We start from the raw sequence: 14,764 nt of genomic DNA, 5'->3' as shown, positions 1-14,764 counted from the left end.
TCTCCAAGTACTGCCGATTAGGGTGGCCTGGGGGGTGGTGTGTGTGTGAGAGATTAGAAAATTATTTCTCTGTTGTTTGGCTCTCTCTCTTTCTCAACATGCATTTTCCAAGTTTTTGATATGAAGAGACAAAAGGTTTGCCATCTTATGAGAAGACAAACGGATGAGAATATGCCTTACCTATATCCAGAATGTTCCCTGCCTCCATTTCCTTTGGAATATACTTCCCGGCAAAATTCTTATGGTACTACCATACATTTTGCCATTTTTTTAATTATGGAGGAATTCTTTATGAAGTACATGAGTTCAAAAGGTGTTATTAGAAGTAATTTGAAAACTGGCATTTCCTTTGCAGTGTTGTTTTTGAAATAAATGTTCTTCAAATTGAACACCTTTTCAACATTTTAAGTCAGATGGGGCATGATCATCACTAAGGCACCAACTAGCGTGCCTGGCTGAGGAATTCTGGGAGTTGAAGTCCACAAGTCATAAAAGGGCCAAGTTTGAAGACCCCTGAACTCCAGGACTAGTGCTGACGTTGTGCCTTTTTTTAAAGGTACATAAATATGATGAACAGATTAAGAGCATCTGAATAATACATAACAGTTGGTCAAAAATATCACAAGAGTAGCCACAATCACACAACCAAGATAGCAAAGACATACTGGTTCATTCACACAGCCATCTTGACTTTTTTACTCCCTATAAAACTGGATTTCTAGTTCTTCTGCACTCTCTCCAGAGGCAATTTTATCTGATAAAGCAAGAGTAGTTTTATGATAGAATGACAACTAGAGATACTACTATAAAACGAAACACCCAAGATGGGTTTCTTCTTCCCAAAGAAAACCTGTGAAGTCAGTTTTTGACTCCTCCGATGAGACCAACTCTTCCTTACCTCTTTTAAATTGCCAGTTCAATCACCAATTCCATTTTCCTGCTGTTTTAAAATGGTCCCTTCCTTTTCAAGTGTTCTTGTCCACGTGGGCTGGAGCACTCTACTTCCTTGCAGGCTAACTCCAGCCGTTCACTGACTACTTCCCAAAAGCAGGATCACTAACTCCATTGAGGCAATGTGTCAACAAAGACTCAATCATCCAGGCCAAAAGTATTTTAAAAAGTTAAATCAGGGCAATTTGACCAAAGTATGTTAATCTGAAATGTTTTGCTTCCCATTCAGAAACTTCACCAATCAAAATAAGAAAAGTTTGGGGGATAACACCCGCAATTGGTGAGGCAAGTTGGTACATTCCAACAACTATTTTTTTTTTTCTATTTTGACTGATGAAGCTTCCTGGATGGGAAGCGAAACATTTCAGTTTAATATACTTTGATCTAGTTCAGTGGTAGCGAATCTATGGCATGCGTGCCGTTGTCCCACCAGAGTAACGAGCACATGGTGTTTGGAAGCAACAGGGCAGGAAGTGAGCGAACAAGCGACGTTGGCCCCCTGGAGATGCCCCAGAGATGGCGAGGGACTGGCCCCCGCTGCCCTGACTCCGCTCACCCAGTCTGCCGTGACCACTGCAGCCACACCCACCCAGTGGGCCATGCCCCCCACCCGCCCAAGGGCACAATGCTGATGCAGCCCTGGCACTTTGCGATAAATAAGTGGGTTTTGGGTTGCAGTTTGGGCACTTGGTCTCTAAAAGTTCGCCATCACTGGTCTAGTTGCTCTGATTTAACTTTTTTAAATACATTGAGGCAGTGGTTGATCTGATCTAAGATCTTCTTGGAAAGTGTTTCCTAACCTCAGCAACTTGAAGATGTGTGGAATTCAACTCCCAGAATTCCACAGCCAGCCATGCTGAGATTTGAGAAACACAATTTTGAAAGAACAGTTTGCTATGGTATGAAAAATAGCAGAGGTACAAGAGTTTTGTCTAAGACACAGGCATCCAACCTTTTGGCTTGTCTGAGCTGCACTGAGTGAAGAGTTGTCTTCGGCCACATATAAAATATTTAATGTAATTAATGTATATATTGCTAAAAATCATATAATAAAAATTTCTGATCTTGTGGGATCACATTAGCAGCTGTCCAGGGCCACATGTGGCCTGCAGGCATGGACTGGACAAATTTGGTCTAACGTTTATAGAAGTTGCTGGTTCAGAATTCAGTAGTTTGGTTATTTTATTTAAAATACATATTTGGCCTTCTATTTTCAGAAAGAAAACTCTTAAGACAGATCACAGCGATCCTAAAAATCAAATAAAAGCACAAGCAAAAACTTGGTATCTCAGCCATTCTCTTCAGATGCAGTCAACACCATTCATTGGTTATCTAGCTAGCTTTTCCTTAGTTAAAGGCCCATGGCCCATTGGGTGGGTGTGGCCACAGTGGTAACGGCAGACTGGATGGGACTAAAAAGTTCAATCATTTCCAACTTTGCATGATCTTTTTTTTTCCTGCGAGAAGTTGAAATTGTTTGAACCAGTTTGTTTTTTTTTTTACACAGAGGCAGAGGCCTAAAGCGAAAAGGTTTTATAAAACGCAGCTGAAGGCCTAGGACTGGAGCAATGGCGCACGTGCCCAGAGGCTCTGCGTGCCAAAGGTTTACCACCATGGGCATAGGCTATTAACCTGCTATTGAGAGCTTTTATGTCATGAATTTGCATTAGTTTCAGTTACTTTAATCACTTTTGTCTATTCTTTTGCTTGATGTAGCCACTGTTAGGATCAGCAATTAGCTAACACCTACTTTGACACATACTAGAAGCTAGAGGCTGTCCATAAACTGTTCAGTTATAGGAAGTGTTAGTCTAGTGACCAAAGTTACAGTGGCATTGAAAATAGCAACCGAAGACCCATTTTTCACTTACAATCATTATAGCATCCCCATGATCATGTGATCAGAATTGACACTTGGCAACTGACTCATGTTGGTTGCAGTGTCCCAGGGTCGTGTGAAAGCTAGAGCCACTTAACTATTACTAACTTTAACAACTGCAGTGATGTACTTAAGAACAGTGGCAAAATAGTAAAATGGGAGAAAACTCACTTAACTGTCTTGCTTAACTTAGCAATAAAAATTCTGGGCCTAATTTTGATCATAAGTTGAGGACTACCTGTATGTGTATTCTCCCTTTTATCAATACTGTACATGTGGAAATAGGAATGGGATGCAAAAATGAATGGGAATATCAACAGATGTCCAGTAATGCTACTGAGTCCTGGGAAAACTTTTAATAGTTTTGATATTTATATGCATGGGTAATGCAGCCAAAGAATTTTTCTTAGTTATGTTTAATAGAATGACACTTAAGGGGAAAAAAGAATTATTGTCTTGTAGAACATTGAAGTTAAAGTGTCATATAAAGCTTTGAAGAATTCCTATCTTAAAATTACTCAGATAGACTGTAGTTCTAGCCAACCTACTAAATCCTTGGCAAAATGGCAGGCTGATCTATGCAGATCTGATATTACAAAAATGACTTTTGAAGGATTATTTGACCTAGCACAGAGCAAAGGCATGTAAGACAATTAATTGCTCTGCAATCATGTAAAGAAAACTGAAGCTGCCGGTTTAGTTCAGGTGTACCAAATGACAAAGTATAGTTAAGAAAGCATGCATGGAAGATTTCCGCCCCAACTCTCTCCTTTACGATATATCAGCATTAAGTTACACAAGGCATGTCGTCCTTCATTAGAATATCCTACACTTAATAATGCAGTGTTTAATTTAATAATTTTATTTGGCCATACCCAGAAACAGCTTGCATTTCAAAGAAAATTAAATAAGTCAAGAAATGATATAGTTCCTGATTGTAAATTGTGTAGAAGCTTCACATGGGAACAATGGTTACTGACTTAAAGTACAAACTATTTCATCAGAAATGAATGACAATATAGTTACTTTTAAAAGGGACACAGGTGAATAACCTCCTGAATTTATGGATGACCATCTTAGCAAGTAAAGCTGCTGATGAGTAAATGTTAGATTGTGAGCTTAAAACTGCCAAGTGCTTCCCACTAAAGATGTTTGGTAAATGAGAAATCAATTCAATGTGATATGTGATATGTAGAATTTAAATGTCAGATTAAAAAGGGTTGGATAAAATGAAACAAAATTAGAACAAATCCACCAGATACAAAATTTGAACATTAAAAATTTTAGACATCACCATACATCACTTTTTCACTAGCCACTTTATATTAATAATTGGAAGAAAAAATATATTTATATTTAAAAAGTGTAATTAAAAAGAGATAAGAAATGGAATGAACTACAATTCTGGATATGCAAAAATAGGGCAAAGAATGCAACAAACGTTTTATTCCTGGAATGTTCTAAGCAGAATTCAGGAATCATCAGGCAGTACCAATACTCATGATATAACAGTATGTTCAGAACCTGAAATATTTGCAAATTAGTTAATATTTCTTACTAACCAATTAAGAGAACAGTCTTTTGCCACTTCAAGAACTTTGAGTAAAAGATTGTAACAACTTCAACAGTTTGCAAAATGAGTTTTGAGTGAAGGCAATCCAACTGTTGAAATGTCTATAAACTTTTCTTTCAAAAAAGCTAGCACATAGTAAAAAGTTAGGGTAGATGGATCATACCTCACTTGAATTTAAAGGCTATGGTGCAGTAAGGTCCTGAGAAAATTTGAAGGTTGGCACACAAAACTACATGTGGGAAGTGAAAAGAATTGTATACGGTTACTTGCACCCAATTTTCAAGAATCTGGGTCGGCAAAAACTTGGGATATCTAACTTACCTGCATTTTGCTTTGACAGTATGATAACCTGTCCAGCAGTTTATCCAAACTTACAAACCATTTTTCCCCCAGCCTCGGTACATACCCTGCAATAGGATTGCTAATCAACCATCTTCCAGACTTGCCCGCAAGATTAGGGATAGTGCTAAACAGACAAAATACTGGGCTTTTACAAAATCAGATTCCTATGTTCTGAATAGCTGATGTTTTTCACCCTGGTAATCATTACAATAGTTATGCAGTGTACAAGAAGAGCTAACATGAGCATGATTCCAAGAACTGTGCCCAACCTATGCTAATTTGGCAAACATCTTGGCTTCAATCGGATCATATAAAGCAATGCTGCTTAAGTATGTTTTTAATTTTGAAACACATAAGTACAATAGCATTAGCATTTAAACATTTGTAGACAATAAAATCAGAGTAGTTAAAAGTTAAATTCCTAATCCTTTGATATTTTAAACAAAAAATATTAAAAATAATAGGAAAAGCTATTTACAAAATATTTGCATCAGATATTGTCAATGTCAAGTTGAACTGAATGTTGAAACATTTCAATTTCAAAGTTTTAAGGTTTTCAGATTAAAAAAGTGCACCCAGAGCAAATATTATAATCTATTTTCTTATTCTTTTGCTTGCTCTTGTCCTGCCTTCTGTTTCTCTAGGCAGTTCAATCATCAGAATGGTATTCTCTTCTTTCATTTTCTTTTTTCCTCTTGTCTGCACTGTTATACTCTCAGTGTTTTCTGTGGAAAAAATATGATACCAATATTTACAAGAATTCTTCCTAGAGCAATAAATTATTTGGAATAAACACAAATGCACACACACACAGAACTTTGAAATAATCCAGTAGGATTAAAATCAATTAAATTCAGGAAAACCTCCAGCACACTTTTAAGACATTCTGAAGAGGGATGCATGCTATTTCTTCTCTAAAGCCCCAGGAAATATAAGTCCCAAAATGTAGAGAACAGAATAAAAGTGCCTAATTAATTTTATATTCTCTCATTCAAACTGATAGTATTAATCAATCTGATGCCTTTTAGATATATTGTCGCTATAGTACCAAGAATTTTGAAAACTGTAATCATAATACATCTACAAATTATCACACTAAAAAAGAGCATTATTTGGGAGTGTTAACAAAATACTGCATTTCTGGGCAGGACAATTTAATCTATTACTATGAGCAAAAATAAATCCTTCCAATAGTCAATAGAATTAAGAATTGAAAAAGATATACAGCACACATGTAACTAATGATCTATTATCAAGAGCTTCTTCAGAATCTTCTGAAAGTTCCTGCATTTATGGAGAAATGGGAGTTCTAAGCTGCATGTCCAATCCATAACCAAGAAAGGAAAAAATCCTCTTTTAAGTGAAGTATGTATTGATCTGGACTGAGTTCTTGAGTTCTCAACTGCACTCTGTACATATTCTTCTGGTAAACTGATATTAAGGTTCCAGAGTGAATTTTAAAATGCAAAACCTGTGTATTGGTTTGGGCTCATTTGTGGACCTTTTGGGGTGCGTCCTTCTTAAACCATTACGCTCTATTGATATTAAGATTCCAGAATAAATAAAATGCCAAAACTGAAAATCCCATTCAAATACAATTTGGGAGCAGAAAGATAAGATCAGGAGGAAACCTGTGTTTTACTGGATTATATCTTTAATTCTAAAGAGTAAGAATAAAACTTACTAGTCTAAGACAAAAGATAACATACCTGCTTTAGAGACTGTTGATTTCTTTCCTGGAATTACATTTTTCACCATGTTAGCAGTGGTAATTGTTTCTGAACTGTTAATTTGTTTTCTTTTTCCACGTTCTGATGAACTCTTTTGCACTGGCATATTTGGGTGCTTAAGATTTTTATTTTGGTCATAATTAGACGAATTACTTTGATTGATGTTTTGGGTCATATTTTTTATTTCAAGAAATTTTGGTCCCTTGCCCTTCGAAGAAATTTTATTATTAGAAACATTATTTAGAATTTGTTCATTAGGAAAATTATCACTGCCTGCAGATAATGTAAGTTTTTCTTTGAGAGGAGAAACAGCAGCCTCAAGTTTATTAATTTTTCTTCTACCTCTTCTTCGATTGATCACAGTTGCCGTAACTGTTTGCTGCAAATCTTTGTTTTGGGTTTCATGAACAAACTCTTCTTTTGAAATAATGCACTTTCCTTTGAGAGAGCGTGTCATTATATTGTGTGTACCAGAAAGTTTTGCTAACTTCCTTGTTCCAACAGAATTTTTGCAATTTCCACTTTGATTTTCAGCAGCAGAAGATGGTGACAAAGTGATGTTCACTTTCAGTGAGGGAGAGACTAGTGATACAATATTAGTTTCTTCTTTTTGCTTCTTTGACTGGCGCTTTTTTTCAAAACTATTTTCTAAAGGACCCACAATATCTGTTACTGGTTGACTCTTTTTACTATTAATTCTTAGCTCATCATTACTTTCTGCTGATGTTTCACAAGGTGTTAATCGTTTTCTTTTACTTCTGGATGTACTTTGTTTTGATACAGCTTTTGAATCTTTCTTTCTATTTACTTGAATGTCATTATCAATAAATTCAGATTTTTTACTGGAAGAAACTGAGTTTGCTGAAATTTCATGAACTATTTTTCTTTTTCTACATTTGTATGTGAAATTCTCATTTGCATTACTTGCTGATTTCAAATCTTCATTTGGATGTTCACCTGAATGTTCCCCTTTGTTTGATGACAGCAAATTGCAGGTGTCACTTTTGACAGAAGGGATTTTCTGGGATACAACATGCTGCTTCTTTGGTCTTCCTCTCCGAGATAATTTGGTTGCTTCAACTGTAGTACAAGTGCTTCTTGTTCTTCCACCTACTTTTGATTGATCATCCTTTGCAAGACAAGCATTTTCACCATCTATATTTTGATCTAGTATAGTGGCCATCTGTGTACTGTCAAAATCTGTAGATATGTCACCAGAAATAGTTTTTTTATGTTTGCCCCGCCTGGGTGGACTCTCTTTCACTATCCTTTGGCTCTTCAGTGAACAGGATTCTTCAGCATTTCTTTTCCCTCTCGCCCTTTTGGACTGATTATCCTCTTGTCTGGTGGCCATATTTAGACCTTGGACATCAGCTGCTTCATTACCCGATATTTCATTGACTTGCTTGTTTCTTCCTCTCCTGGGTGGATTTTCTTTTACTACCCTTTTTGGTGGAATGTGCCCTTCACAACGTTGCCCATTTTCTAATGGCAACATTTCAGATTTTTCAAAATTCTCATTTTGAACTTGTAGCAAAGAACATCCGCCTTGGGATGAAAGGCATTTGTTTATTGTTGAATCCTTTTCTCCAAAAGTGTTATTTTCTAAAGGAAAAGGTTTGGGGAACACTTGAACTATCTTTCTCCCTCTGCCCCTTTTGGGCTGATTTTCTTTTAGACTGACAATCATATCATGATCTTTCACATCAGAGACTGATTTACTGTCACTTTCCACAGAAGGGCTGGAAACCGATTTTTTGCCTCTGCCTCTGCTAGGCAGATTCTTTTTTGATAGCTTTTCTATTTTGGGCGGACTGGACTCTGTAGAAGTTTTCATGCTTTCCAAGGGAACCTTTGGAATCCCATTAGAAATGTTTTCAGTTTGACTTTCTTCTTCATAAGTATTACCTTCATATCCAAGTGCACATTTTTGTTCAGAAGCCTTAAAGTCATTAAGTAAAAATTGAACTGTTTTTTTCTTCTTCTTCACTAAATTTTCTTCCATTGCTGTTAGATTATTTTCTGAAGCTTCGGTTTTACATATTTTAGATATTGTACATTTTTGCCCTCCTTGCTTATCTTCATTCAAAGTTGTGATTAATGTTTCTGGGCTTAATTGTATTACAGCAATCTTTCTTCTTTTATTACTCTCTTCCCCTGACATTGTATCATTTGTTTTACCTTTGGCAAACGTTGTCTTTAGGTCACTTGCATTCTTTTTTACATTTCTAGACCTTAGCCGTGTTTTGGCGGTTAAATCACTTTCATTTTCTTGAACTGGTCCATTTTCTTCCAAATCCACATTTGTTACAGTTTCTCCTTTTCTTTTAGTTGCCGCTTTTTGCCTGTTCACAGGCTGCTTTTCCACTGTTGTTTCCTTTAAAGGTTTTTCTAATTCCTGAGTATGGTTTATGTTATCAGATTCTATATTCCGATTTCTTTCAACATGCTGCTTCTTTGGTCTTCCTCTCCGAGATAATTTGGTTGCTTCAATTGTTGTACAATTGCTTTCAGATTTGTGCAATGAATTTAATTCTGTATGGTTGTCAAAACTTTCACTGATTTGCTCACAATTAGCTGATGTTGATCTGCTCTTTGTAGGTCTCTGAATTGTCTTTGTATATACCACAGGACTGCAGTCATTTATTTTCCTTCTCCTAGTTCTAGCCAAAGCAAGTGGCTCGAGCTTTTCTGTTTTTAATGCATCAGAATTTTCAGCTGCTTCATTTACAAAATCAGTTTTGGCTTCATTTTTGGAACTGATTCCATCTGGTTGGTAGTTTTCAGAGAGAGATATTGCTCTGATTGTTTCCTTATTGAACTCTGTTTTCAATTCATTAAATGAATTACATGCAACATGGCCGACATAGTTTGGAACACTACTGTTATTTTTTGTTACTGGAAATTGAGATTCTTTTTCAAATGCAATTTCCAGGTTTCCTTTGCAACTTCCAGGCACATTTTCCACAGACTCTGAAATAAAACATGTTCAAATATATTTTTAAGAACACAGTCATTAAGAAAAATGAAGTTTTGAACTGATGTTTGGGGTAACTTTCTTTTTACTTTGGACAAACATTTATGTAAGTATCTCAGTAATGACATACAAGCTTCTTTTTAGAATACTGACCTAATATTTATATTCTAAAATTTGTATTAATTTTAAATTTACTCTTACTAATTTTTAAAAAACAGTTCTCATGAATTTTCACTGCAGTGAAACAATTTTATCAAAATTAAAATATGTAAAATTCTAGAAAAAACTTTTCTGCCTGAATAAAACAGAAACACATCTTCATTTACCTATGTTATAGTATACATTCAAAAGAATATACAAATCCTGTTTTTTTATGAAATAAACTTTATACTTACCCACTTTATTTCTGGAACTGATATAAGATCCATTTTCTTCCACAAGATTCACAGACTCTGGCATTTCAACCTATAATTAGTTATTAAAATAGCTGACATCAAAATATTTCTCACTTATAAAAATGTTCCAGTACCCTTCCTTGAATGATGCAGCTTGTATTTTGTAAGGCTAGGCTCAGGAAACAGTGCAGCTGAACACTTTTTCCAAATTTGTTTAAGTGCATACAGACTACACTTATGCTGTAACTGCCAGCAAATTAAAGTAACTGTGCTTACAAAAGCATGCATAGGTAAAGCATAGTGTTTCAAAAAGCTGTGCTTCTCAATGAAATGTTTTACATAATCCCATTTTATATTAACAGACAATGAGTGCTACCCAAATTTATATTATGTATTTTAAAAAATATAATAACACAAGATAGGCTATATGTCCAAATATGAAGTATTACAGCTGGCAGTGACAGTAAGATGCATAGGAATATTTTTTTAAAAAATCTGTTTTGCAATACTACCAAAATATTTTAATTTTTTAGTGTAAAAATTAAAGTAGCCAATTACCACAAGATCACAATGTTTAGCCCTAAATCCAAAAGTCAAAGTAACTATCTAGTTGTCATTTGAATTTCCTGGGATTAAAATAATTGATCTCAGTATTTCAAAATGTTATTATGTAATAAAAATAGATTATGTCAATTCTTCTAGGTTACTAAAGCATGGGTTACTTAAATAAAACTGAGTACAAAATTTGATATAATAAGCATACCGTATCACTTTCAGTGTTCATGTCTTTGACACCAGTATAATCTATATCGGGAATTACAGAACTCTCTTTAGGTTCAATCATAAACTTCTGCAATCCGAAGTAGTCATCAGTTGGCATAGATTTTGGTTTTGAGGTTTTCAATGTCTGAGTACACCCAACTAGCTCTGGTGACATCATTTGAATATTTTCCCTATCTTCTATTGGCCTCACAGTTTGCTTAACTTTCTCAATAATGTCATTAATATGTGTATCTTCCATAGGTTGTGTTTGATTTCTGATAACACTTCCAACCATGTTTTTTACTTCTTCAGTAGTTATCATAGATTTAGTATAGATATCATCTAAAAGAGGCTCCACAGTCTGTCTGGATGTCTTTAACGTCTTGATTCTTGAAAACACCTCCACAGCTTCTGATTTTAGCTCGGGTGTCTCCAAGAGCCTCTTAACCCCTGAAAGATCCTCAACAGGTTCAGATTTTTCCTTAGGTGTCTTAAAGAGCCTCTTGAGTCCTAAAAGATCCTCGACTGGCTCTGACTTTTGCTTAGGTGTCTTCAAGAGCCTCTTGACTGCTGAAAGCGCCTCGACGGGCTCTGACTTTTGCTTAGGCGTCCTCAAAAGCCTCTTGATCCCTGAAAGCACCTCAACAGGTTCAGATTTTTCCTTAGGTGTCTTCAAAAGCCTCTTGACTGCTGAAAGTGCCTCCACTGGCTCTGATTTTTGCTTGGGTGTCCTCAGGAGCCTCTTGACCCCTGAAAGCACATCAACAGGTTCAGGCTTTTCCTTAGGTGTCTTCAAGAGCCTCTTGATTTCCAAAAGCTGTCTGACTGGCTCTGGTTCTTGTTGCAGTTTTTTTTCTTCCATCCCCATTATATTTCTTTCATTTAGTGATATCATTAAATTGTCGTGAATGGATACTTGTGATACTTCTTCCAAAGCTGGAGATATTACATCTTGATCGTAAGCTATTTTTTGGCTTGAAATCTTAAAATCCAAAACGGACGTTTTTTCTAATACAAATAGAAAAATGATAACAGTAATGAAACTTCACTGACTATATAACAAAAATATACTTGAATGTAAAGGAATATTACTTAAAATAATTATGTATAAGACTCTGTATACATTTTAGAATGAAACAAGAAACATAAAAAACAAATTACACCGAGAATATTAAAAATGAATTAAAATCAAAACAAAGTACTCATAATGGAAAACATACATATTATAAATGGGATTGTACCTTAAGCAGACTGAACACTTGAAACATGGCAACTTCTAAGTAGTAGAAGAGCCAAAATCTACAGCCATCTGCCAATCAGAGGACAGTATGTTTATTCCATTAATATAAATTGTGAAATCAAATCCAGAAACAGTTGTATGTATTTCTCTAACCTGAGACCTAAATTTGAAGCCATTAAAACTGTTGCTCCTTGAATGGATGTTATCTCAGCTGGCTAATTATTTCATTTTCCCCCTAAAACATCTTTACAGAGTAATGCAAGGAATGAACGTTATGTCCTATTTTCATTATCACTTTCTTTGGGTTTATTTGCTGGCCTCTCGCGAAGAACCATTCCCCCCCCCCCCGGTGTGCAAAGCTTAGGGAACTCTGGATTAGACCATACATTTTATTCAGTATTCACAACTTGATGTAGCTCAGTGACTTAATAAAAACTCATATATCTATCCAAAATTCTCTGCCTTTGTGTCAACGCTGCTAACGTCGGATGTTCTTGCTTTGACAATATATGAAGATGTAGCCATTTTCTCTTTAACCTGTGTGTTACTTTTAGAATTAGAATTAGATGATGCTAAGGGGGGGGAGGGGGAAGAATGTGTATGGGGATTAGTTAGACATAACAATATTGCAGTAGAGTATTCTTCAAGGTTGTTCAAAATAAGACGATAAGAAATGGCGGGTTATGGAACTGGAGGGAATGTTTGGACTGTTAATTGGAGGAGAGAATTGTGCTTTGATACTATGTGTTTAGGGGAGGGGAATTCAGATTTTGGTTTTGACTATGTACGTACCGATGCCATGCTACTTGAATAAAGATTCTTTAAGGTAAACAATGCCTCAAAGTTCTTTGAAGAGTAACATCTGTCGGAACCATGACACTTTGTTTATTTGGCTTGTATCCCTAAGAGGATTCTCTTTTTACTCAAAGCACACCTGAAATTCTGGTGGGGTCTGCAAGGAAAGACTGACCTGAAACCTCTACAATAAGGGAAGAACTCCACATAGACTTAGCAGTTTTAGAGAAGAGAGGTCTTGATGTAGAAGAGGTTTCCTTCCATTCTAAAAACCAAACCTCATTGATTTGTAGGACTTATCTTTGGGATGAATGACAAAGTAATCTACACTAAATACATCTGTGAAGGTCATTATTCAGAATGTATACACAATAAAACATACCAGATTCTTCTGATGCATTCATTTCTGGTCTTGTTATCTGAGTTTCTGGTACAAACCTTTTCTGTTTTGCATTTGATGGACTGCAGAACATTTCAGCCAACCCTGCAAATAGCATTTAAATCTATTAATGTTCATGTAATGTAATTAAACTATAAAGAATGTATTTTCTTTACTTGATTGCTCCCTAGATTTGTAATGCAATCAGATTTCAGCATTATTTTTAAATATTAATGTTTATAGCACATTTAAAGGCAAAAGATTTAACATCATTTACCAGGATAAAAATTCCTACAAACTGAAGCTCTTTCAGGAGATTGTGGATACTTTCTATCAAACACCATCTTAAGAGCAAATTCTACTACAAATTGTGGCGTAAATAATTAATTTGTCTTGAAAAATAAAAGAAAACTTGTGATTGCTTTTATGGTGCTATAATAGTAACTATAAATAGATTTCTGTCAATATGGCTTACATTTATCAATTATAATTTGTAACAAATGGTGTGCTTATACATGAATGTGTATCTCTCCTTAATGTTTAACAACAAGAAAAAAAATTATCTTCATTTCCCCCTCTCTGAGGTCTAAGATTTATTATGAGTGGTACTGCCAGGCTAGTGAGTGCTGCCTCAACAACTTTTCCAATAAAAATATAGCCTTGTTTCATCTTGGCCCATGAGCAGCAGCTCTCCCAGTTAAAAAACAGCCTTGTTTTAAAGTAGCATCTTGAACCACGAGCAATTTATACAGTTTTCCATGGATAAAAAATAGAATATATTTTAGTGGAGCAGAGGCTGAAGGGAGCGAAGAAAAGGTACTCAGGAGACTGGGGCCTTAATGGGTGTGTGGGATACAATGAAAGGATAAAGGGAGTGGAATATACCAGCCTTGCTCTACTTGGCTCTTTTGGATTGTTTCATCTAGAATATGGAACAACTGCATTTTGGGTTTTGGTTCTACTGAACCATGACCAGCCCATTACTATTTATCAGAAACTCTGGAGACCGATGGCTTTGTTCTGGATTCAACATTAAATAATTTTTCCTGTTTTATGTACAGCTCTAGTGAGGATAAAAAGTGACAATAAAGAAGAGATAATAGTTTTTATGTAGTTTTGAGACTGGAAATCAATGTCAATGCAAGTTCCAAGTCTAAAGATAGACGAGATATAGTTATAAAAAACAGGTATTAAAAATTGTTTCCTAGTACAGACAAAATTGTTTTAAAAAGTGGACAGTATTCTGAAGCCACAGCAAAAAATGTCATTCTAAGCCCAGCATTTTCTGGCTTTAAAAATCCTATAAAAATCAATCCAAATAAGTTGGGCATTTCTTTCTAAGCAGATTTAGAAACAAGGCACTATTCGTTGCAAGCCTCTTGTGTCAAATGAAGCATCTGATAATACCCCTGAATTAAGGCTGAATTGTCTCACAAAGGGAAAGGCTTAGGAACTTGCTGCTACTCTTCATATATACTCAGCAAAGCATTGATGGAAAAGTTGGTTGAACTGCTCACAGATATATGTAACACACTGGGGTCTGAAGTTAACTGTACAATCTTAAACACATCTGTCAACACAGAAAGATGTCAGAAAAGAAGTTCTACAAAGGAATATCTTAATGTATAGACGCATGTAGATGAAGTCAATGAAAAGAGTCATCTTAATGGGTTTCAAATCCTGATCAAAAGTTATTTTATTAAAACATTTATATAGTCATCCATCTTATAACCCCAACTCT

At 35.5% G+C, this 14,764-nt stretch overlaps 1 protein-coding gene across 8 annotated transcripts in view; it reads right to left on the bottom strand.

The window, feature by feature from the left end:
* Positions 1-4,130: 4,130 nt before the first annotated feature.
* Positions 4,131-14,764, bottom strand: part of MKI67 (marker of proliferation Ki-67) — a 34,513-nt gene continuing 23,879 nt past the window's right edge. For all 8 annotated transcript variants that reach the window (XM_039346424.1, XM_039345996.1, XM_039346259.1 and 5 more), the window contains exons 13-17: positions 13,027-13,128; positions 10,611-11,617; positions 9,848-9,917; positions 6,455-9,448; positions 4,131-5,470 (exon numbers count right to left, since the gene is read on the bottom strand). In XM_039346424.1, the coding sequence (XP_039202358.1) occupies positions 5,340-5,470; positions 6,455-9,448; positions 9,848-9,917; positions 10,611-11,617; positions 13,027-13,128 (4,304 nt within the window). In that variant the 3' untranslated portion in view covers positions 4,131-5,339. The remainder of the gene's footprint in view (positions 5,471-6,454; positions 9,449-9,847; positions 9,918-10,610; positions 11,618-13,026; positions 13,129-14,764) is intronic.

This window comes from Crotalus tigris, unplaced genomic scaffold (assembly GCF_016545835.1).
Source record: "Crotalus tigris isolate CLP2741 ecotype Arizona unplaced genomic scaffold, ASM1654583v1 scf7180000017536.10889498, whole genome shotgun sequence".
NCBI classification, from domain to species: domain Eukaryota; kingdom Metazoa; phylum Chordata; class Lepidosauria; order Squamata; family Viperidae; genus Crotalus; species Crotalus tigris.
The sequence above is the reverse complement of the archived record's forward strand: the minus strand, read 5'-3'. Positions and strand labels throughout refer to the sequence as shown.